The sequence below is a fragment of the Podarcis gaigeae genome (assembly GCF_964106915.1).
Source record: "Podarcis gaigeae genome assembly, chromosome: 13".
Classification (NCBI taxonomy): domain Eukaryota; kingdom Metazoa; phylum Chordata; class Lepidosauria; order Squamata; family Lacertidae; genus Podarcis; species Podarcis gaigeae.
Window position 1 is genome coordinate 54,763,503 of NC_139689.1, and position 24,764 is coordinate 54,788,266.

The following is a 24,764-nucleotide window of genomic DNA, read 5'->3' on the forward strand; positions in this document are numbered from 1 at the left end:
ACTTTTTTGATAGCTTTATTGAAATCAAGCAATGTTATATCCACAGCATCCCCCTGATCCACTAAGCTTGTAACTCTCTCTAAAGTTTAAAAATAAATAAGATTACTCTGGCATGACTTGTTTTTGAGAAACCCAAGCTATCTCTTAGAAACCACAAAATCCTTTTCTGACTGCTCACAGACCAACTGTTTAATAGTCTGTTCCATGACTTTTTCTGGTATTGATACTAAGCTGTCCTCTCGCCGCCTCTAACATTTCTCCACCTCCAGTCTGCAGGAACCTCCCCTGCTCTCCAAGAACTCTCAAAGATTATAGATAGAGGTTCTGAGATTACAACTGTGAGGTTCTTAATACCCTTTGGGTGCAGCTCATCAGGGCCTGGAGGTTTGAATTCGTTTAAAGTAGCCTGGTGTTCCCTGACTACCTCTTTTCCTAGCTTGGGCTACAGCTCCCTCCTTGCATTGTTTATTCTGTTACCACCAAGTTTGGCATTGCTTTCCTTTTGGGTGAAGACAGAGGCAAAGTGGTTGTTATGTACTGAAGTTCTCACCCTGGGCCAGCAGGGGGATACTGTAGATAGTTATGCAAATGAAGGATCGAAAAGTGACGTTCAGTGATTGGATAGTTTTGTATGCAAATGAAGGATCGAAAAGTGACATTCAGTGATTGGATAGTTTTAGAAAATGGCAACAGTTACATTGTTCTGGAGCTCTATATAAGCAGGCTGACTGAGCTCCTCAGCTTAGTTCTGTTCCAGCTTACAAATAAGGAGCTGCTTTGGAAGAATCGCGGTGTCGTCTGCTATGTCAACCCACAATGTAACAGTGGTGTTGAGCAGTTCTGCTTTCTCTCTGTTACCCAATAGCATTTCTCCATCTTTTCCATGCAAAGGACCTACCATTTGCTGTTCTTCCTCTTCCTTCAAACAGAAATGAATAAACTCTTATTATTATTGCAAGCCTGAACTCATTCTGAAAGTTAGCCTGCCTGGCTTTCTCCCTGAAAGTGTTGGCTACTCATGTAGATTCCTCCTTAGTGATTTCGCCTTTCTTCTATTTCTTATACTGTACGTGCCTTTATTAACTCTCATGCAGCCACACTGGTTTCCTTAGATGCCTCCCACTCTCCTTTCTTGTTGGAATTGTTTGCAATTGTTCCTTCAATATTTCACCTCTAAGAAACTCCCATCCACCCTGAACTCCCTTCTCTTTGCATATTTCTGACCATGGATTTTCACCCAGTTGTTCCTTAAGCTTTTTGAAACCAAGTCCAGAGTGTGCATCTGAATACACTCCATATTCTCTTCTGTATCAGGAATCCCAAATGGAGAGAGCCACTTTCTCCCTAAGCAGCTATTTTTCTGTGTGAAAATGGCTCAGTTAAACAATATTATTCCTGCACCTACTTAATGAGTTGGTACAATCCCAGAGGGGCTGAGATTTTTTAAATGTATAAATCAGGTTTCAGCCATTTGGACTCCTGGAGTTCAAAATTATCTCTTCTGACGGCACTTTGAAATACAGCCTCTCACATAATTCCCCTTCTTTGTTCTTTAAGTAGTGTGGGGCCAGAGAATAAAAACAGTGTCTCTATTGGAGTGGAACCAGCCCAGCTGCTGAAGGAAGATATTATGGTAAGCATTAACTGGACTTCGTTGATGTTTAAATGCTCTGGGTGTATTTTTTCTACAGAAAAACACTGTCTCCATCTTCCTTGGAGGAAGAAAACCTACAAATATTTAGTATTTTAGCTAAATTTAGGCAGCTCAAAAGGTTATCCAGAGATGAGCCAAAGTAAAGAGTCATCAAGAAAACCATAGATAAAAAGTCACTTAGTACATTATACTGGGTATTATTATGACTTTTTTTACAAAGTAAATTGGATCCTTTCTGTTCAATATGTCTAACAACAAGGCAGAGAAGTAAGACTAGAAGGCCCTATAGAACAGGGTTGGCTAAAATTCAACATTCTGTAGATTTTGCTTAGCTTTGAATCAGGTTCTTAGGTTGCAGGCTGCACAGGGCAGGAACGGGGGACCATTCAGTCATGTTCCATCTGAAATGGTCGAGATCTAGAGACAAGACTATGGATAGATAGACATCTGCCCCACAGTACAGTATCTGGATTTTTTTGCAGATATATTCTGCTACATACCTAAGCATTTTGTGCCTGCATGAATACTGGAAGTTGCCTTACCTGTGTTTTCCTCTATTTCAGCTGAAATGCTGCCATAAAAAATACGGATGTACCACCTGTGATATTTTCCACTTGCAATTCCACACAGGGGCTGTTCAAGGATATAGTCTGGTGTTTGACAAAGAGGACTTGGAGAATGCAAACACAGGCAAGTATCCATCTACCTTTGAAGATGGCAGAGGAGGATTTAAGCACATCTATGTGCTTAAACAGTACTTCTGTCTTGTCAGGATTCAGTCTCAATCTGTTAGCTGCCAACCGCCTCCAGGCACTCACGCAAGACATTCACTGCCTTCACTGGTTCTGATTTAAAAGAGAGGTAGAGCTGGGTATCATCTGCATACTGATGAACACCCAGCCCAAACCCCCTGATGATCTCTCCCAGCAGCTTCATGTAGATGTTGAAAAGCCTGGGGGAGAGGACGGAACCCTGAGGCACCCCACAAGTGAGAGCCCAGGGGTCTGAACACTCATCCAGACAGAAGTACTGTTTTGGGGGGATGGGGCGGGTAGGTGTGGAGGACTACCTGGTCCTGAATGGGGTAACTGCCCCTGAAGGACCAGGTGTGCAGCCCATTCCCAACAGAGCAAAAACAAAGAACCCCAACATGTAAAACGCCACAGATTAAAAACTATTTAAAAACATTTAAAAGCATTTCCAGCAGCAGCCATGTCCCAGTGGCCTCCCAGGAGCCTTTTAGCTGTTCCGGGTGGGGGTGGGGGTCGGGGTGGGGGTGGGCCCTGCCCCTGAGGCCAGGTAGAAAGGGGCCTTGCAGCAGCAGGGAGCAGGTCCTCCTTCCAACACCCACATAAATAAATACGTTGTGCACATTAAAAAAAAAAAAATTGGTAACAAGGCATTGATTTTTTAACTCCTTTGTCCTTTGGGCCAAAGCATCAATAATTTTTAAGTGTCTTCAGATGAAATAATCCTTCTATAAAATCTTGATTTCCATATGTGCCCGACTGTTCACTGGGAAATTAACTTTCTAAAACAAATTGTGGTACCTTTCACAGATGAACATTTCCCTGATTGTGGAAAAGCTGAACTGTTGTTTTCAGGATCCTCAGAAAAAATCCAAGGTGAGTACCCCTCAAAAGTTTCCTGCCTTGCAGCTGAATCCTATAAGTTGTAACTCCAGACTAGGCTCACTTGAGTCCAAAGGACTCACTGAGGAAGGACTCATGGGACTTTAGTCAATGGCTGGGAACCAAAGGACGTTGTACATGTTTCAGCACTCCCTTCAGGAGGAATGGGGGCTGATAACCTTCAGTACATAGAACCATATATTTTTTTAGAGGTGGAAGGGACCTTGGCGATCATCTGATCCAACCCCGTACAATGCAGGAATATGCAGCTGTCCCGTGAGTGCAAGTCTGTGATTTGTGCCTTTGCATTTCAGCCTTCATGTGCAATATCCGAGTTTCATTTAGAAATATTTCTTCTGGGTTGGTCGGCAGCCAGTAGCTGGCAGTAATCTGTGTGAAACTGATTTCAGTGCATCTCAGAATGGAGCTCTTACTTCATCCATTAGGAAACCATGTTAGAATTTTATTTGTTTTTAAACCTTCTATGTGAAGCCCACTTTACCTTGATGGTTTGAAAAAAGGTAAGCCCTCAGTATTTCCCCTGAAATGAAGCTGCATAAAAGGAACAATAAAAAACAATTGTTTATTTGTGCTTCTGTTTGTGCTTCAGGAGGGTGAGTTTTGCTTTTTCTGGGGTACTCAAGGGTACACATTTCCCCCAAAGGTTAAAAGTGTGGCACTTGTTGTGTATTGAGTCAAAGGATTTTCTATCTGTATTATTATTGTCTGTATTGCATTAGGGTAAAGTAACTGCCTTTTGGTTCCAGAGGGTACAGCTACTATTGGTTCATTTAAGCTGCTGTATTTGGATCTCTGTCTTATTGGTTTCCTCCAAAAGGCAGGACTGTGATTGCCTGATATTGTTCCCTCCAAAATATATCCTTTCTAGCTTGTTCCCTGTCCCTATAAATGTAGCTCTCCCCTCCTCAAGTCTCAGTCTTGTTTGCTTTAATAAAGAAGTGTTACTAGAGAACTGTCTCCAGCATATTATGTCAAGAGAGCTGAAATCACAAACCCCACCTCACAACAGCACTTACTTGTAAGAACTTCATGGTGAGAACAGGCACCTTTTGTTCTAAGAAAAAGCACTGCTTAGAAGGCTTAGGACAAAGACCCGTGATACAAATTGGCATTCAAATGGAAATGCTACCTTATATGTATAGACATGGATTTAGACCAACCTTCAGAAGCCAACTCTGGGTCTTGCTGTCAGGGTTTCCTCTGTGCTAGAGATGTCAACAGGATTTTCTGGACACCATACTTTGCAGTAGTAGGCCTTCCACAAATTGAGGTGGTGGGTGGCTGAGATCTCATCACCATTGTGCTTTGGCTGCTCTAGAAGCAAAGTAAGAAAAGAAGCAGGATCAGGGCCTCCCTCCCGCTAAACTCTTGCTTGCATGTTGCATCACCACTGCGGTGAGCTTTGGACCTTATTACACAACCATGTTATCTGCAGTGATAAATTCCTTGGGCTGTGGTGGGGGGTGGGGAGGAAGCCCAGAACTTCCAGTTAACTTTATTGGGAAATGAAAACATCAGAAATACTGATAGTTAAAACCCTAGGCATGATTTTATGGGCTTACATTCATTAGTTATTTAATGCAGAGGAAAAAATGCACCTTTCAGTTCTTCCCCACACCTGAACTGTCAGCTCAAAGAAAGCTAGAACTTCAGGAAGAAGCAATTGAACATTTTCACTTACCGGTATGTGCTAGCTTTTTCACATACAGAGAGTTTTGAGGTGGGGAAGAATTCAGCCATAAGACCTTCTCACCTATGCTACTAAGTGGTGCAGTCTGCCTTGCAGCATAGCTTCTCTTTCCCTGCACATTTGAGTCACTTCTTGTTCTAGTTCTTGATGAGGAAGTGAAACTCAAAAAAGTGATTCTGCCCCCCATAGTGACCTCAGTAAACTAGCCAGTGCCGATTGGGGGGGGGGGTATTTGGAGATGCCTAACTTAAACTTCTGGTTCTCATCTTTCAGGATGTGAAGAACTACAGAACGGCCATGGTGTGTTAGTGGACTTCAGCTGTTCAGATCCACTGATTTGCTGGGATTCTTACGAAAACATGAGTGCTGATGAGGAAGGTGAGTTGCTACCAGGAAGTGAACAATACAAGCGATGAGGAAGCAAACAAGGTCCCTCTCAGCCTGTCCAGCTATGCTTGCAGTCTTGCTGTCATTCATGACTTTTTGTTTTTCCAAAAAACCTAGTTTATTAGGTTTTTCACATTATTACAATAGGACAGTACAGTACCTTATTCACCTTGCCAGCTTCCCTGATGTCCTCTGACCTCATGCTCTCTTTTTTAAAAAAAGCCATCAGCTAACTCAGTTGTTTGGCATGTTTTGCAGTGTTCAGATGTGCACACAGGGGCTTAGAATAAATGAATCACAATGCTCTGCTGAACTCCAGATTAGGATCCATTAAGTTGGGAAGCATGGTCAGATCGACAAATTCCACATCAGCTGCAGTTTCATAGTAAGCAAGCCTGTTATTTGTAGTCAACAGGAGCAGACAGGGCCAAGTTCAATGGTTGTTTATCATCTGCAGAGACCTCCCTGATTTTAATTAGAACCCCCACAGCTTAGCAGTTTCCCAGTATTTATTGCAAGCTACATGGTAGAAGCTATGGCAGCAACAGTGGGTGATATGTTTCTTGGAAGCCGGATCTGCTGCCCCTATGAATCCTGCCACCCAAGGCGGTTGTCTCACCTTGCTTCGTAGATGAGTCGGCCCTGCCTAAGGCATTGTACAACTACATTGTTTGTAATTACTTTATCCCAGCTGTGGTTTGTTTTCTTGCACATATGTTCTTTAAAAGATTCTCCACTGGTGTAGAAGCCAACTTGTGTGCAGTAAAAAGAAGAAGGAAAAAGTGAAATTTGGGATTGTTTGGAAGCTGAAGTTGAATCCCACATTCCAGTTATTTATTTATTTATTTATTTATTTATTTAATAATACAGATTTATGGCATTTGATGGTCCTGGTAAATAGATGCCAACAGTGCCTGCAGCAATTTAGCAGGAATCCATGAAAGTGCCAGGTGTCAGCAAAAAGAGATTTACACTTGGAAAGAGAGGTCCGCTACAGCGTTAGTGGAAAGCAGCCATTGGTAAAAGACTCTTGCTGACTTTTGGTGAAACTTTCAAGGTTAGGGCAATAGGTAAAGGTAAAGGTACCCCTGCCCGTACGGGCCAGTCGTGTCCGACTCTAGGGTTGTGCGCCCATCTCACTTAAGAGGCTGGGGGCCAACGCTGTCCACAGACACTTCCGGATCACGTGGCCAGCATGACAAGCTGCATCTGGCGAGGCAGCGCAGCACACGGAAACACTGTTTACCTTCCCGCTTGGTAAGCGGTCCCTATTTATCTACTTGCACCCGGGGGTGTTTTCGAACTGCTAGGTTGGCAGGCACTGGGACTGAACGACGGGAGCGCACCCCACTGCGGGGATTTGAACCGCCGACCATGCGATCAGCAAGTCCTAGGTGCTGAGGTTTTACCCACAGCGCCACCCGCGTCCCGTTAGGGCAATAAGTACTGTGAAAACCAAAGCTTTAGAAGCTACCCTTGTCTCTCTGGAGTTATTAAGAACTGCATCCAGGTGAGCAGCAGCTGGCTTTCAGGAATTCACCTATGACAAGATGATTGTTTTTCCCCTGGGACAGTTGACTTTTCAGTTTATCTTTCTCCCGCCCTTATTCCCCTTTTAACTCAAGGTAAATAGTAGTTGAATGGGGAGGTGCCCTCTTGCATAGTTAAATACTTGGTTTCCCAGAGGGCTGCTCTGTATTACAAAACTCTAGATCTGAGGCAAGATTACTTTGGCTCGGGTGCTTTGGAAGGAATGCAAATGCCTACTAACAAAAACAGCCCAGTCAGTGCCATTTCTGGTAAGTGAATAAATGTGTGGTTTGATTTCTGAGCTGTATATGCAGTTCTTTGAAAGAAGTGTGTGTGAGAGAGGGGAGGGGTGATAGAAATTTGGGAGACAAAATAGGTGAGTTTATTTTAAAATCCAAAATATTATGTACTGTTACATTTCCCTCTCCATTTCCATGTGGCAACCAAAGCTTTATCTGACAAAACTTTAAATTCGCCTTTTAACTGATTGCTCTGATAGTGATTTCTTATCTTTTATTGCAGAATCTGTTGCCAAATCAATAAAACACTCATACTGCTGTGTTATTAGACAAGCTGGTTTTTCCTGACACAGAGAATGGGTTCACAACACAAACGTTTTCTTTAATTTTTTCATGGAGTTCTTCCAGAAAGCAACAGTTGAGACCAGGGCTATTTTTCTAGAAAATGAGGTGCTGGAACTCAGCACGAATGCCTCCCTTGTTCTCTATAATGGCAATGGTGCCCACCTGAGAGGTTCCCTGGTTGAAACTTAGCAGATGAATGTGAAACTTATTTAAGATATCTCCTCATATGTCAGAATCTAGTTCTTCTCTAAATTCTTTTCCCATTTGTGAAGAGATCCATGCTTTGAGCATGGAAGGCAGTTGCAGAGAGAGGGTCAGGAGGGCTTGCATGGGAGGTTAAAAATAATAATAAAGGTTTCTTTGGCTATGTCTGAAGCAAGAGGAAGAACAAGTGAGCAGTAGGTCCCTTGCGTGAAGAAGACAGACAAATGCTGTTGGCTGACAGAGAGAAGGCAGAACTACTCAACACCTACTTTGCCTCTGTCTCCACCTAAATGGAAAGCAATGCCCAACCAGGTGATAACAGAATAAATGGTGTAAGGAAGGAGGTGCAGCCCAAGACAGGAAAAGAGGTAGTAAGGGATCACCTAGCTGCTTTGAATGAATTCAGATCTCCAGGGCCTGATGAGCTGCACCCAAGACTACTAAAGAACCTTACAGATGTAATCTCAGAACCTCGGTCTGTAATCTTTGAGAATTCTTGGAGAACAAGTCATGCCAGATGACTCTCATTTCTTTTTTTGATAGAGTTGCAAGCTTAGTGGGAATGCTGTGGACATTGCGTATCTTGATTTCAGTCAGGTTCTCAACAAAGTCCCCCATGATAGGTGGATTTGTAGGTGGTTGACTGACCAAATCCAGAGTGCTCATTAATGGTTCCTCGTCATCCAGGAAAAAAGTGACCAGTGGGCTGCCTCCGGGTTTTGTCCTGAGTCTGTTGTTGTTCAATGTAATAAACAACTTGGATGACAGAATTGAGAGGATGCTCATCCAATTTGCAGGTAACACCAAACTGGGAGGGGTAGCTAATGTCGCAGAAGGCTGAGTATATTTAGCCTGGAAAAGAGGAGACTGAGAGGAAATATAATAGCCTTCTTCAGATATCTCAAGGGCTGTCACATGGAAGAGGGAGCAATGCAACGGATTCAAGTTGCAAGAATGGAGATTCCGACTAAACATCAGGAAGAATTTTCTGTCCCCTTAGCAGAAAAACACCCCCAAAGCATAATATGTCCCCCTCCATGTTTAACGGTGGGGATGGGGTTCTTGGGGTCGTAGGCAGCATTTCTCCTCCTCCAAACATGGCGAGTTGAGTTGATGCCAAAGAGCTCGACTTTGGTCTCATCTGACCACAACACTTTCACCCTGGTCATTCAGATGTGCATTGGCAAACTGCAGACGGGCCTGTACATGTGCTGTCTTGAGCAAGGGGACCTTGCGGGCTCTGCAAGATCTCTGTCCTTCACGGCGTAGTGTGTTACCAACTGTTTTCATGGTGACCATGGTCCCAGCTGCCCTGAGATCATTGACAAGTTCCCCCCATGTACCGTATTTTTCGCCCTATAGGACGCACTTTTTCCCCTCCAAAAATGAAGGGGAAATGTGTGTGCATCCTGTGGGGCAAATGCAGGCTTCAGGAAGCTATCCGCAAGCCGTGGGAGCCCGCGGGAGTTCCCGCCGGGCTCCCCCGGCTTGCGCAGAGCTGCCTCTTATCCCAAAGCCCCGGCGCGCTGAGCAGTCGCGCCAGGGCTTCGGGTAGCTCTGCGCAAGCCGCGGGAGGGCTCCCACGGCTTGTGGAGAGCAGCCTGTTCTGGGGGCTGGGGTCGGGGGAAGCTTGGGCTTCCCCCGCCCCAGCCTCGCGCCTTGGGGGGGAAAAATATATTTCCCCCCCTTTATTTCCCCCCCCCAAAAAAACTAGGTGTGCCTTATGGGCTGGTGCGCCCTATGGGGCGAAAAATACGGTAGTTCTGGGCTGCTTCATCACCGTTCTCCTGATCATTGCAACTCCACGAGATGAGATCTTGAATGGAGCCACAGACCGAGGGAGGTTGAGAGTTATTTTGTGTTTCTTCCATTTGCAAATTATTGCACCACATTCTCACCATGCTCCTTGGCAATAGTCTTGTAGCCCAGTCCAGCCTTGTGCTGGTGTACAATCTTCTCCCTGACATCCTTGGACAGCTCTTTGGTCTTGGTCATGGTGGCTACTTTGGAATCTGCTGGATTGATTGCTTCTGTCGACAGGTGTATTTTGTACAGGTACTGTAACGAGCTGGGATTACAGGTAAGACCTCTCCCTTACAGCAGGTGCTTCTAACCTCAGCTCATTACATACAGTGAAGATACCAGGTAGCCTGACATCTGGCTGGTTGATAGGGGATCAAATACTTATTTCACTCATTATAATGCACATCAATCTCTGACTTTTGTCTTCTGGGTTTCTGGGGGTTTTCCTGTTGTTATTCTGTCTCTCACAGCTACAGTAAACCTACCATTAAAATTATGGACTGGTCATTTCTTTGTCAGAGGGCAAACAGGTAAATTTAGCAGGGAATCAAATACTTTTTTCCCTCACTGTAACACTGGGAAACCCAACTTAAGCTGATTTAGTTCAGTGGCCCAGTGCATCTTATGAAAACCTTTCTCCCCGAGAAGATAGCAGAAACAGCTGGCCCTAGGAACTGGTTCCATCAATATCAGCGTCTTTTGATTCCATATAAGTACACTTGGAACTTTTTAATACTCTAGCCTTGGGTCTCACACACACTGTCCAGTGAAGGAAGTGGATGATTGCCATGCATGTGCCCACCCAGAGAGAGAGCAGGGGCAGCTCAGGCGGAGCAGTTGGCATGCGCTCCCTGCTGCCTCCCTTCTCCAACGGGCAATTTGACAAAATGGGTTGTTTTCAAAGATGCCTTGCTTTTGAGATTCAAGTACTAGAACTTTGAGTTCTAGTCTTTTCATTTCAGGCATCAAAGTTGAGTTTGTTAGCTTGAATACTGTTTGATTGCCTTTGTAGTAATTATAGTCATTATTGTTATACAGCTTTTGAAATGTCTGTTGCCAGGCAGGCAGCCCCTTTCCTGGCCACAGCTCATAATGCAGACTCTGAAACAATAAGCCTGTGGCATGGCTCATTTGGTTGGGATGTGTTAACATTAGAGAATGTTTTCAGGAAGTTTTCATAGGGTTCAAAGAAAGTTTTGTGGGCTGTGGGGTGGTAATGATTTGCTGGAGTGAACTGGAGATTTTTGCAGACTTATTTATTTACGTATTAAATTTGTATACCGCCCTTCATCTGAAGATCACTGAGCAGTTCAGAACATAAAACACATAATGAAAACACATAAAACAAAAATGAAAGCAAAACCACCAACCACGCCTCCTAGAAACACATTTTAAAAACCATAATCAGACAAACGCCTAGTTGAAAATCAAGGTTTTTGCTTGGCACCTAAAGGTATGTAATGAAGGTGCCAGGGAGGACTCCTTGGGGGGAGCATTCCACAAATGGGGAGCCACCACCGAAAAGGCCCGTCCTCTTGATGCCACCCTCTGGACCTCTTGTGGGGGAGGCACCCAAAGAAGGCCCATGATGGCAGGGTCTGAGTCTGTCTGGGAGAGGCTGCCTGGGAGCTCTTTAAGGCTTTATAGGTCAAAACCAGCCCTTTGAATTGGGCCTGGAAACTAATTGGCAGTCAGTCCAGTCCAGCCAGGATCAGTGTAATATGCTCACACTGTCTTGCCCTGGTGAGCAATCTGGCCGCTGAGGTCCACATCAGCTGGAAGTTTCCAAAGCATTTTGCGTTGTAGTAATCTAACCTATATATTAGCAAAGCATATATGACAGAAGGTAGACTATCCCTGTCCAGATAGAGGCACAGCTGGGCCACCAGCCGAAGCTGATGGAAGTTTGAGTTTATCCAGATGGGAGGAGGAACCAGAGTTTGCTTTGTTGAGTGCGGGAAGCTGCTGTTACCAAATAAAAATCTGAGTGTGGTTAGGACAGAACAAATCTTTTGCAGCTTGTTGCACAGAGATGCATAGAGAGTGAGCCAAATGAGGATGTGGGCATTCAGAACAAATATTTGCATAACAGTTCCGGGGAGAACCTCATAGAACACTATCTGTGTCATTTGGTGATGCAAGAATTAAGGTGGACTCGTGTTGGGGTCCGGCATCAGTTGACTAAGGCTTAATGACGGTGAGATGGGCAGAGGGGAGAAGAAAATAACATTTGTGAGAAAGACTTTGTAGCCCGAATTACCTTCTGAAACACCACTGCTTCACTCTCGCTTTGCTGCAAGGGTTCAAATTTCACAGAACCTGACTGCACTCTCTGGCTCCTCCCTTATGTTTACATTTTTACTCTTTTTCTTCTGAATCCAAAGTTTCCTGCTTCTCTAGTGAGAGTGATTTACCTTCAGCAACTGCTGCATCGAGAATGGCAAAGTAGCTAAAACTGGTGGTGTTTTCCAACTGCTTTCCAACCGCTGCTGTTTTGTGTGTTGCGTTTGCTGTTGTAGTGTGTGAAGCTGATTTTAAAATAGGGCAACCATTTTCCTGCTTCAAAAAGTTATGGGGCTTCTGTAATTCCTCTGCAAGGTAAGATACCATTTTCTTTAGACTCTGTTTGTTTGTTTGTTTGTATGTGAGTGAGAGAGACATGCTGTGTTCATACAATGCTTTGTGAGTTTGTGTTTAGCAAAGGAGGCAAGACAAAACAGCAGAAATAACTTAGCCTTGCAGCAGACAATGCAGTTCTGGGCTTGCACAGCTTTGCCTAAGGGTGGAGATTTATTTCTGAGGTGTGGGAGGGCACCTAGATTACTTCCTACTTAAAGAGGGATAGCTGGTGGTGCAGGATAAGCAAATAAGTTTCATATATAGCGTTATCCAACCCAATTTAGAAAAACTGGGTCAAAACTGTCATTACTGGGCCCTACAGTTCATGAATTTACCTCACTAGTTTGCTTCTTTGAATGTGCTTTCTCAAGTCCTGAATGGCTGGAAAGGAGATAGCTGTGAGACAGAAAAAGCTGAGAAACAGAAGTGGGTGAATTTTGCACAGAGGAAGTTTAAGAACTCTCTCCTAATCAGCTTTAGTTGGTAAGTGTTCGTGGCTTTGGCGTTGCTTTTGTTCACAGGATCTGCTTCCAGTGTGTTCGTTTGTAGGCATAAAAATACGCATGCAGCCATCTTTCTGTGTGTGGCTGCTGATCCCATTCAGTTTATAGTTCAGATTCAGGGCTGGCATTTTACCAGGTCTCTCGGTCATTCAAGAAGAATTTCCTTTCCCCCCTTTCCTGGAGGGAGTTGAGCTTAAGAGAAACGGTGTAGGGAAAGAAAGGGGTTGTTTTCAGTTTGATGTAGACAAATTCCATCGCCACTAGCTCAGCTTTACAGTTTCAATCTGCTTTTGGTTTCTTTTCTTTTGGGGGAGGGGAGGGCGGAGTTTGGACAGCTGTGTTACTGTACCATTTTTGCAGAAGGCTGTTTCCTTGGAAAAATGAGAGCAAGGTTTGAAGTGAAATGAAGTATTTCAGCTGTTAATGAGAGTGTCAGCGTATTTGGTAAGGTGATCATACAGTGAAGTCTTGCTCTCCGAGCCTATCTCCCTCCCCTTGTTTTTGGAAACTTACTTTCCTTTCATTCTGTGCCTAAGCGTATTAGTTTCGTAGCTTTTGATCAGTCTCTTTGGCTTTTAAAGATGTGAGCAGGTGATGCAAGTGGCAAAGAGACTTGCCAGAAGTGTCTTCACAGCAGAGACTTTCCATGTGTGGGACTTCAGAAACAGGCAAATGACCAAGCACTGGGCTGACAAAATGCCAAGCTTATGTGCTTTCCTAGAATCCAGCCGTTTGTATTTTGGTTCTTCTTTTAAATAGAAATGAGAGGTTTATTTTGCCCTGTTTAATAACAACTTAGAATAATATTGAGTGCCTCATCTCTAAAATTCTTCAGTCAGATCGAGTCAAGGTAAATTGAGAAATGCAACCCGTTAAATTGGAAGGAAAACTTTTTGCAGACTTCACTGGCACATGAAGAACAAGGCCCTTCTTTGTATGGTGGAGTTAAAAGGGGGCATGGATTACTGAGGAACCATGTAAGCTCCTTATGATTTGGTATAAATAATTTGAGTGACTCATATGGAAAGGAATGTTCCTTGAAGGTCAGGTGAAGAAAATGTTACCTGCTGCGTATTCTCCGTAAATATTTTATTTTATCAGACATGCAAAGCACACAAGCTGGGGGTTTTGCCTGCCTAGTGCTTGTCCCTTTCTTAAGTTTCACTCATGGAAAGCCATATCCCCGTGGCTTGTTCAGCCTGAGAGGAGGCTTTGCAGGGTGTCTCGGGGGTGGGACACAGCAACTTCATCCCCACTGAATCTCTCCAGCCAAGTTGTATATTTGAAGGATTTCCATAACTAGAAGTTCCAGGACGTTTCTGAAAACAGCGTACTGTACAAAGTGGATCTAGCACAGTTTGAAAGGCACATGTGCAAGATCCCTGCCATGCCTGTGGAGCAAGGGGGTGGTGTCATTCCCCCAAGAGATGTTAGGGAGCTTTGTTAGTTCTCCTTGAACACTGGACAGTGGATTGTGGAATCTGTTCCAGGTTTTATAAACCACCTCAGAGTTTGGACAAAGTGAAATAAATGTATTCTGCACTCCACCAAAATTTCCAGAGAGAAGCCGTTTTGCTCATTCCTTGCATCAGTGCTTGTCTCATAGTGGGCTCGTGCAGGCAAAAATCTGAGTTGGGTCCAAAGGGAATATTCACTCTGGCGGTGACTGCTGAAATTATTGTCCTTTGGCAATTCTAACTGTATGTGAAGCTGTGGTCATAGCCTCTGGCCATGTCGTGAGGTGAGTGTTGCCATCTTTTGCAACGGGGACTCAATCTTCTCTCTGTCCATGAATAGGTTTAAACATTACTCAGCTGAGAGGCCCTGGGGAAGGATGGACTTGTAGGGACCATACAAGCTGGGAGACTATTGTTCATTAACAGATTCCTATCACATGCTCAGATCTCTGTCATCTTTTCCCTACGTGGTGGCATAGAAAGCTGCCTTATCCCAGGACAGACCAATGGACCATGCAGCTCAAGATGACCACAACTGGCAGCTGCTCTCCTGGGTGTTCCAGCTCCACCTGAAGTTGCCAGAGATTGAATCTCTCACAGAGCTCCAAGGGTTTGCAAGGAGCAGCTTGTAGGAGGTTGGACTGGGACACTGGTGCTCCTGCCTCATGAGTAAAACCTGCACTCTTGTCATACGGTTTCCCTCATGGGCCTGGGCTGCATAGCAGGATTGAGGCAGCTGCAGTTTTTATCAGGAAAACAGCTTGAGGGGTTAACCCCACCTTCTCTTACTGCTGTGCTAAGTCAATGTGGGACCATGTTTGCTCAAAAGAAAATAATTACTCTGCAGTTGACGTTTTGTTTTTCCTTTAAATGGAAAAAGTTTAATTGTTCCATATAAACTGTACAATATTTACATGTAACTATAGTTACCATAGTAAACAAACCCACAGAGCAGATGTCCCTCTTTGATCACGTTGTATAATCACAGGTTTGAGACACATCAGTTGATATCAAACCTGCAAGCTCTTCCTTGGAATCCAGTGCGCTGCTGACAGAATGGCTGTGCAGTCATTCATTTGTTTTTCCAATAAGTTAGGGCTCTCTCAAAAGACCGTTAAAATTTTCTGCATGAGCTTCAAGTGCAGAGAGTGTAATGCAGAGCTTTGGAGAAAGCACCTTCTTTATTCCCTCAAATTATAATTCTTTTGAAAAGCCCATTAGGGTACTTCATAGAATTATGGAGTTGGAAAGGACCCCGAGGGTCATCTAGTCCAACCCCCTGCAATGCAGGTATCTTAATTAAAGCATCCAAGACAGAGGGCCATCCAGCCTCTGCTTAAAAACCTCTAAGAAAGGAGAGTCCACCACCTCCTGAGGGAGTCCGTTCCACTGCCAAACAGCTCTTACTGTCAGAAAAGTTCTCCGGATGTTTAGTCAGAATCTCTTTTCCTGTAACTTGAAGTCATTGGTTCAGGTCCTACCTTCCAGAGCAGGAGAAAAGAAAAGCCTGCTCCATTCTCTATGTGACAGCCCTTGAGATATTTGAAGATGGCTCTCATATCTCCTCTCAGTCTCCTCCTTTCCAGGCTAAACGTTCCCAGCTCCTTCCACCGTTCCTCATAAGGCTTGGTTTATATAATGTGTGTGTGTGTGTGTGTGTGTGTGTGTTGCCTCGATATTAGACAGGATGAAAGCCAATAAAGTGAAGCTCAGGCCAGATAAGACAGAGGTGCTGTTGGCAGCGGGGGCGGTTTCCTAGACCAGGTGGCTGTGAAGATGCCTCCTCTGAAAGCGTGGGGACACAGCCATCGGGTCCTTCTGGATCCTTTGCTGCAGCTTGAGGCTCAGGTGGCCTCGTGTCACAAGTCAGTAATCACACTCTTCAGAGTTGAAGTCAACTCATTATTAGCAAAAATACGATCTTCTCAGCCTTGGTTGAGTGTCAGGCCTAATGAGCACAGCATATCATCCCAGGTAGGTCTGGCCCCATGGATCACTTGCCAAGACTGAAAGTCCCACCTCCTCACAGCCTCCTTTTCCTTAACATGGGGCTGTGAGGGTTGTCTTTCTGTCTGTTTGGTTGTGGGTTGCTTTGGGCTGCCCTGGGCAAGATAAAGCAACCAACAAATTTAATAAATAATAATAAACAATATTAAATAGTTTCTTCTTGTCCCCGTTCCCCCACTCTACTCTGTTTTGTCTTACCGTATATAATGCCTGCTGTATTTCTTTGCAGTGCTGCACACCCAGGACCCCACGGGGGGCAACTTGTATGCTGAAGCGAGGAAGAAAAGCTGCAGTGAGAGCCCCCTTCCCCGCAGGGCCCCGGCTGCTGCAGATACCAGCCCTGACCCCAGGGACTATGCCTGGTCCGTGGGCAGCGACTCGGGACACTCTACAGCCTCTCTGAGGACGGACAAGACTGAAGAGCGTCCCCTGCCAGATGCCCAGAGTGTCCTGAGCCCCCTGGAGAAAGAGGGGCTGGAGCAATTGCTGAGCGGCCTTGGTCTGCAGCACTCAGCCAGTCCTCCTAAGGATATGACCGATGCCCAAAGCACGTTCAGTGGGACTCGCCACATAGTACCCGCCCAGGTTCATGTGAATGGAGGTGCCGAGCACAAGGACAGGGAAACAGACATTCTGGATGACGAGGTGTCCAGCCATGACCTCCACAGTGTGGGCAGCCTTGGGACTTTGTCCTCCTCCGAAGGGCAGCATTCCAACCACCTTGGAAACTTCCGCTGCCACAAAAGCAGCCAGAATTCTCTTCTGTCAGATGGCTTTGGAAGTAATACTTTGGAGGAGGAGTACAGCAACACTCTGGTCCCAGATTTGGACATTGGTGGAGACGCCAGATATGAGAGGCACTTCGGAGGCACCGACCCAAAGCAGTCTCAGCAGCTGCCGAGAAATACTGCCGTTTCCACCGAGCCACAGGCCTACAGCCTCAGTGGCTACCCAACCCAGACATGGGTGCAGGAACAGCAAATGGTCGTTGCTCACCAGTACGCTTACAGCCCAGAGAATGAAGTACGGCTTGGTATTCGTGGCGTGGCTGAGAACTCCGGCAACCTGCGCAGCCAAGCCAGAGGTCCAGATACCCCTGCGCGGGGATCCAGCAGCAGAGATGCTGTGCAGAGGAGCCTTGGGAGCGTGCTACCGTCCAGCAAGATAGCACAAATCCCTGGCCCTGAGGTTTTAAAATTACAACACAACCTTGAACTGGGATTGAACATGGGAAACGATTCAGCAGGCTTGCCATCCTCCCCCACCCTGGATATTGATCAGTCCATTGAGCAGCTTAATAGATTAATATTAGAACTGGACCCAACATTTGAGCCTATTCCCACATGTATCAAGACAATCAGCAGAGACACAGGTCAGCTGAATGGCCTTGCAAGCCCTAAAATGGACATGGGAGGGTTTGGGATGAGCCGCAGATCCCATGGGAAGGCAGAGATCCTGGAGAGAAACCTGCCTCCTCAGGGTGAGTTATTCTTCATGATGCATCAGTGAAATGTGTTTTTCTTCAGTGGTTAAAAGCTTCCATTTGCCATTGCATAGTGTGAATATGTTAAAGGTTTGCCACTGAGAAATGGAGTATCTCAGTATCTCCCTATTACAGATCTCTGGAACATTGGGATGGAACTGAAGTCATTTATCTTTTTTCATTAATATGTTTTTTTCTACACCTTATATCAAAATAATTTCTATCTTTATATTTCAATCATTATATTAAACCCAAAGAGGCACGCATAGACCATGAAATCCCAAGATTCAAAGTGGCCAATCAGATCTTCCCTGTTACGATTTGGGTCTCTCATGTCACTTCCTCTCCCACCAGATCCTCCCTAGGAGAAGATGTCGGGGGATGAGAATGGCAGGCGATGCATCGTGTAGTTCTCATTCTTTTCAGTTGCTTTAGTTCTGTGAGGTTCAGGTTGGGGAGACAGATGAGTAAGGGGAGAGTATATTCAAATATTTATTTATTTATTGTTATTTTATTTGTTAAATTTGTGTACCACCCTTCATCTTTAGCTCTCACAAAATGCATAAGAAAAACAAGAAGGAAAAAGCACAAACCAGTAAACTCCCTCCCTCACTCCTACCACAAACACATTAAAAAAAGGTTATAAGATGTTAATCAAGCCAAAGGCCTGGTTGAAGAGAGACATTTTCGCCTGGCACATAAAGGTGTACAGTATAAAGACAGTCTAGAGTTGTGAACATTTTTGGAATTGTGAGCAGCGTTTATTTTGGAGCCAGTTACAGTGGCACCTCCAAGTTAATAAGAAAGAACTGTTCACAGAGTTAGTTGCTCAGTCCTCCTCCCAAGCTGGAATGAGCATATCCTATTTGTGTGATTGTACAAATAACCCCACATTGTATATAGTCGAGGGGACTGCATGTGTTTGTGCCTCCACAATGGGAAGATGGTCAGAAGCAAGGTTTAGGGCTGCTTAAAATAAATCTTAATTATTTGGTAATATTCTATCTTGCCCAGCATTCTGTCTCCTTAGCAGCAGACATAGACCCAGGAGAAATAGATTTACCTTTTTATTTTGTCTATAGTGCAGTTACTTTACTTGCGATTTGCCATTTATGAAAAAAAAGGTCATTATTCATTTACTTTTTCCCCCTTAGGGGACAAGAATTATGAAAGACTCCCTGTATAACTCTGTCCTTTTGATTATGAACAGAGTTCTCAAAATACAAGCAATATGTAAAAAAGAAAAAAGTTGTAAAAATTCATCATCATCATAATTTATTATTTATACCCCACCCATCAGGCTGGGTTTCTCCAGCCACTCTGGGCAGCTTCCAGCAAAATCTTAAAATACCATAAATAATGAGACATCTGGAAAGCACCAAACATTGGGAGTGCTTTGAATCTGAGTGTAGTGTTTCTCGTCTGTGTGTTCGTGTTCCCCATCCCTTTTAAGCTCTGAAAGGCTTTTGGAAGCATTTGTGAATGTCCCCCACCTTTAACCGTGGCTGTGACGGGCTCAAAATCGGGCTCAACAAGGAAGACCTTTAAGGTCTTGCGAGAGCATCGCTGACCCTGCGTTCTGAGCAGGACTTGCGCGGTAAGCAAGGTGGCGAGCTTGAAAGCTCTCCCCCAGCGCCGCAAAGGTAAGGATGCTCACACAGGGGCAGTTCCAAGGGGACGCATACTCATGTATACTCATTTTGGCATATACGCACCATCCCCCAAACATCAACCCCACATAAGATGCAAATGTACTGTATTTTCAGAGACCGCTGAAGCATCTCTAGGAGAATCTTGCTGATGAAAAGCAGATCTCAGAAAATAGCCGCTGCGTTCTCTGCCTGGTTTGTAGAGGAGGAATCTGCTCTTCCCAGTTTAAGGCCAAGAGAAATGGCTTCGTTGACAGCTGATCCAGGGGTTGAGAGGCCATTGGCTAATGCCTCTGGCCAGGCCACTCTCTCTCTTTATATATATATATAATTTTTATTAATTTCAACATACCAATTATTATACATTCCACAGAACTTCACATCTTATACAATCTTTTTGGACTTCCATCAGCACCTCTGATGATCCACCATTTTTATCATTTCTTCTGCATTTCTTAAATTCCTATTGCCTTTAATTATCTTAACTCACAATCCACCTCTTTAACCATTTTTGCAATAATTCAAATAATTCATAGAATCCTAGAGTTGGAAGAGACCACAAGGGCCATCGAGTCCAACCCCCTGCCAAGCAGGAAACACCATCAGAGCACTCCTGACATATGGTTGTCAAGCCTCTGCTTAAAGACCTCCAAAGAAGGAGACTCCACCACACTCCTTGGCGGCAAATTCCATTGTCGAACAGCTCTTACTGTCAGGAAGTTCTTCCTAATGTTTAGGTGGAATCTTCTTTCTTGTAGTTTGGATCCATTGCTCCGTGTCCGCTTCTCTGGAGCAGCAGAAAACAACCTTTCTCCCTCCTCTATGTGACAGCCTTTTATATATTTGAACATGGCTATCATATCACCCCTTAACCTCCTCTTCTCCAGGCTAAACATGCCCAGCTCCCTTAGCCGTTCCTCATAAGGCATCGTTTCCAGGCCTTTCACCATTTTGGTTGCCCTCCTCTGGACACATTCCAGTTTGTCAGTGTCCTTCTTGAACTGTGGTGCACGGAATTGGACACAGTACTCCAGGTGAGGTCTGACCAGAGCAGAAGACAGTGGCACTATTACTTCCCTTGATCTAGATGCTAATAATTTACCTCACAGAACGTCTTGCAAACCTACAAATGTAATCTGGTCATCACAATTACTTTTCAAATAGTCCGTAAATTTACACCAGTCTTCTGTGAATCTCTGGTCCCGCAGGTTTCGAATTCTTCTGGTTAGCCTATCCAATTCTGCATAGTCCATCAATTTCATCCTCCATTCTTCTTTTGTCGGTAATTCTTTTTGCTTCCATTTTTGTGCCAATAATATTCTTGCTGCCGTCATTGCATATAAAAACAACTTACAATCCTTTCTGTTTATATCATCTCCTACAACGCCAAGTAAAAATACTTCTGGTTTCTTAATAAATGTATATTTCAACATTTTTTTCATCTCATTATCTATCATCTCCCAGAAGTTTTTCACCTTTTTACATTCCCACCACATATGATAAAATGTTCCCTCTTTTTCTTTGCATTTCCAACATTTATTGCTAACTTTATACATTTTAGCTAATTTAACTGGTGTAATATCTATACATCATTTTCATCACATTTTCCTTTAAGGATGCATGCAGTAAATTTTAAACCTTCATTCCATAGTTTTTCCCAATCATTCAACTGTATATTATACCCAATATCTTTGGCCCAATAAATCATTACCGACTTTACCTCCTCATCCTTCAAATGCCATTCAAGCAGCAATTTATACATTTTGGACAAAATTTTATATTTATTACTTAATATCTCTACTTCAAACTTTGATTTATTATCATCAAATCATTTTCTTTAAAATCCTGTTTAAACATTTCATTGACCTGGCGGTAGTGGAGCCAATCATTCACATATTCTTTAACTTCTTCATATGGCTTCATCTTCCACTTACTCCCTTCTTTTTGTATTAATTCCCCATAAGATATCCAATTCCCACCCATACTGATCCTTTTCACACTCATTGCTTCTAATGGAGATAACCAATGTGGCGTTTTACGTTCCAGTAGGTTTTGATACCTATCCCATATTTCTATTAGAGATCTTCGAAATATGTGGTTTCCAAATCCTTTATGGACTTTTGTTTTGTTATACCATAAATATGCGTGCCAATCAAATCTATTATTATAACCTTCCAGATCTAACAATTCTGTATTTTCTAATAACATCCATTCCTTTAACCAACAGAGACAAGATGCTTCATAATACAATTTCAAATCTGGCAGGGTGAAGCCTCCTCTTTCTTTAACATCTGTTAACAACTTACATTGTATTCTCGGCTTCTTTCCCTGCCAGATATATCTTGAAATTGCTTTTTGCCACTCTTTAAAAATTGTCTCTTTTAATTCCATTCCACACCAGTGTATAATTATTTTGAAAAAGATCAATATTTTTAGGTGTTAACCAAATTCCTAAATATTTAACTTTTTTTTACTGCTTCTATGCCAATTTGTTGTTGCAGTACTTCCACCAAGTCCTGTTTCATATTTTTAACTATCATTTTGGTTTGCTTTTTGTTCAATTTAAACCTGCCACTTGCCCAAACTGTTCTATCTCCTCTAATACTCCTATAACACTTGTAACTGGATCTTCTATTGTTAGTACTAAGTCATCGGCAAAGGCTTTCACTTTATACTCATTCCGACCAACTGAAATTCCTTTTATTGTTTCATTTCTCCTTATTGTCTGTAGAAGGACTTCCAGTACCGATATGAATGATAATGGTGATAATGGACACCCTTGTCTTATACCTTTCGTAATATCGATACTTTCTGTTACTATATTATTTACAATCAATTTTGCTCTCTGTTCTGAATATATAGCTTTTAATCCTTTTGAGAAGAATTGTCCAGTGTCCATTAATTCCAGATTCTTTAACATGAATTCTCAAGATATATTCTCAAAGGCCTTGTCCGCATCCACAAAAATTAACACCGCTTGCTTTTCATTTCTGGCAGTCAGATATTCAATTGTATTAACTATATTTCTTATGTTGTCTTTCATCTGTCTGCCAGGTAAAAAGCCTGATTGGTCCTTATGAATTATCTCATTCAATATCTTTTTCAATCTATTTGCCAGTATGCTTGCAAATAGTTTGTAATCATTATTTAACAGCGAAATTGGCCTATGGTTCTTTACTTGTGTTAAATCCGAATCTTGTTTTGGTATTAATGTAATATATGCTTCTTTCCAAGTTTCTGGTAATTCTCCTTTTCTTAATATATTGTTCATCACTTCTTTCAACGGTACAAGTAGGGCGTATTTCATTTCTTTATAATATTTTGCTGTGAATCCATCCGGTGCCTTTCCACTTTTTAGGTCTTTATACTGGCCAGGCCACTCTCAGCTGAATAACTGGCGGGAAAGGAAGTAAACACAATCTCAGGGTTCAAGCTAATGCCTCTCAGGTGTTTCCCTTCCCTTTCACCCCAGTTCTCCCCTCCAGCCAGGAAAGCGGCAAATGTTTACTGTGACAATACTTAACAGGTTTCATCTAAATTCGGCCAGTTATTGTAGAATTACCACAAGACCTGCTATTTATAAAATTGGATCATCCAGGTTTTCTGTGGTGATACGATATTGCATAACTTGAATTATGAATATCCAGCTCTTCTGGACATCATCATACGAGAAATATGCAAAATAACCAAACAAGTATTAGAAATCACCCCAGAATTGGCCTTTCTAAACATCTTTCAAGACAATAATGCCCACTTGCACCACAAAGAACTCGTAACCCACCTACTCTTAGCAGCCAGAAGCATCATAGCCAGACACGGGAGAGACCTGTCAGGAGTAAGCCTGGACCAATGGTACCAAATAGTATGGGAAACAGCCCTACTAGAAAAATTAACCAACAAACTGAAACTGACACAGGGACCAATAGAAGAAGACGCCTTCATCACACACACAGGCCAGCAAGACAACAACAGGAACCCGCCAACAGCATTCAAATCAATATGTCTAACCTGATCCAAAAACACACACACACTTCACTCACACATGAAAACAAAGTTCACCACAGCCAATCACAAACAAGCAACAACCACACCCTTGGCCAACCCCAACCTCTCTCACCACCAAAGGAATACAAGCGAATAGTAAAGAGAACCCGCACAAGCAACACTGACACTAAACCCCACAAATACAATAAATAGAATAGAAGCATTGCCACCCCTCCCCTCCCCCTCTTCCCCCTTCTTCTTCCTAATGTAACACTCATGTCTCAACAAATGAAACTGACCTGTAGAAAATGTAAGTTGAAAAAAGAGACATTGCACATAACTTTTGTAAACCAAGAAATCTTTAATAAAAATATATTAAAAATAATAATAAATTGAATCATAAACAGTGTACTAGAAGCAGACCACTTTTTGCCTGTTCCCTGGAAAGAAAATATTTTAGGATGGAAAAGGGGCTTTTAGCCTAACTTTCTCTTAAAGGTAAAGGTAAAGGGACCCCTCACCATTAGGTCCAGTCATGGCCGTCTCTGGGGTTGCGGCGCTCATCTCGCTCTACTGGCTGAGGGAGCCGGCATACAGCTTCCGGGTCATGTGGCCAGCATGACTAAGCCGCTTCTGGTGAACCAGAGCAGCGCACGGAAATGCCATTTACCTTCCCGCTGGAGCGGTACCTATTTATCTACTTGCACTTTGACGTGCTTTCGAACTGCTAGGTTGGCAGGAGCTGGGACAGAGCAACGGGAGCTCACCCCGTCATTGCGGGGATTTGAACCGCCGACCTTCTGATCGGCAAGTCCTAGGCTCTGTGGTTTAACCCACAGTGCCACCCACGTCCCTTAGGCTTTCCCTTAGGCTGTGCTTAAAAAGGGAAGCTTCCATTTTCCACCCTGCTATGTCTTCCCCATTTCTTTCTCCCCTGCGCTTACATAAAAATACACGCATGTGCTGGCAGCTGTAGCATTTCTGATAAACAAGGAAGAATTTCTTATAAATATTAAGCAACCGGTGTTAGTTCCTTTTTATGAGCAAATAGCAGTACAGGGATGACATATGGCGAGTATTAACCAGGGCTCACTTGGAATGCAAAATGTTAGAATTTACTTTGGCTAGGTTTGCTGACAACACTGCAGTCAGTAATGCCATTTTAATCTACTTGATTTTATCCTTGGCAATGAATTACATCCCTTTACTGCAAACTCACTTTACCTGGTGGTCACTTTTTATATTGCCCAATAGATTTTGCTGCAAAGTATTTGTCTGAATGTTTAACGTGTAACCAGATCGAGCTTCTCTGTGTGTTTGTATCTCCAGGCTCTCAAGCAGATGACGTATTGAGTGGACTAAACAAGAAGTTAAGCCAGGCACAGTTTGAGAACAATGTCTCAGCCCAGCCATTATATCCAAAGTGTGAATGGGCGGAGCCTTCTGCGGAAAGACTGGGTTCATACAGGCCTGGAGGGGAGTCAAATGAGGTAAGAAAGTTGGTTGGCATCCATCTGTCTTGAGAGACAATGGAAGAGTGCACCTTTGGGGGTGAGGT

The 24,764-nt window shown here is 43.5% G+C and overlaps 1 protein-coding gene across 4 annotated transcripts in view; it reads left to right on the forward strand.

The window, feature by feature from the left end:
- TNS3 (tensin 3) overlaps positions 1–24,764 on the forward strand; it is a 76,134-nt gene that overhangs the window by 16,027 nt on the left and 35,343 nt on the right. For 2 of the 4 annotated variants that reach the window (XM_083709063.1, XM_083709061.1), the window contains exons 2-7: positions 1,558–1,633; positions 2,218–2,344; positions 3,214–3,279; positions 5,270–5,374; positions 16,320–17,570; positions 24,536–24,696. In XM_083709063.1, the coding sequence (XP_083565189.1) occupies positions 1,558–1,633; positions 2,218–2,344; positions 3,214–3,279; positions 5,270–5,374; positions 16,320–17,570; positions 24,536–24,696 (1,786 nt within the window). Of the gene's footprint in view, positions 1–1,557; positions 1,634–2,217; positions 2,345–3,213; positions 3,280–5,269; positions 5,375–7,082; positions 7,183–16,319; positions 17,571–24,535; positions 24,697–24,764 lie in introns of those variants that run through there. The other 2 variants (XM_083709060.1, XM_083709062.1) reach the window with 2 other exon arrangements.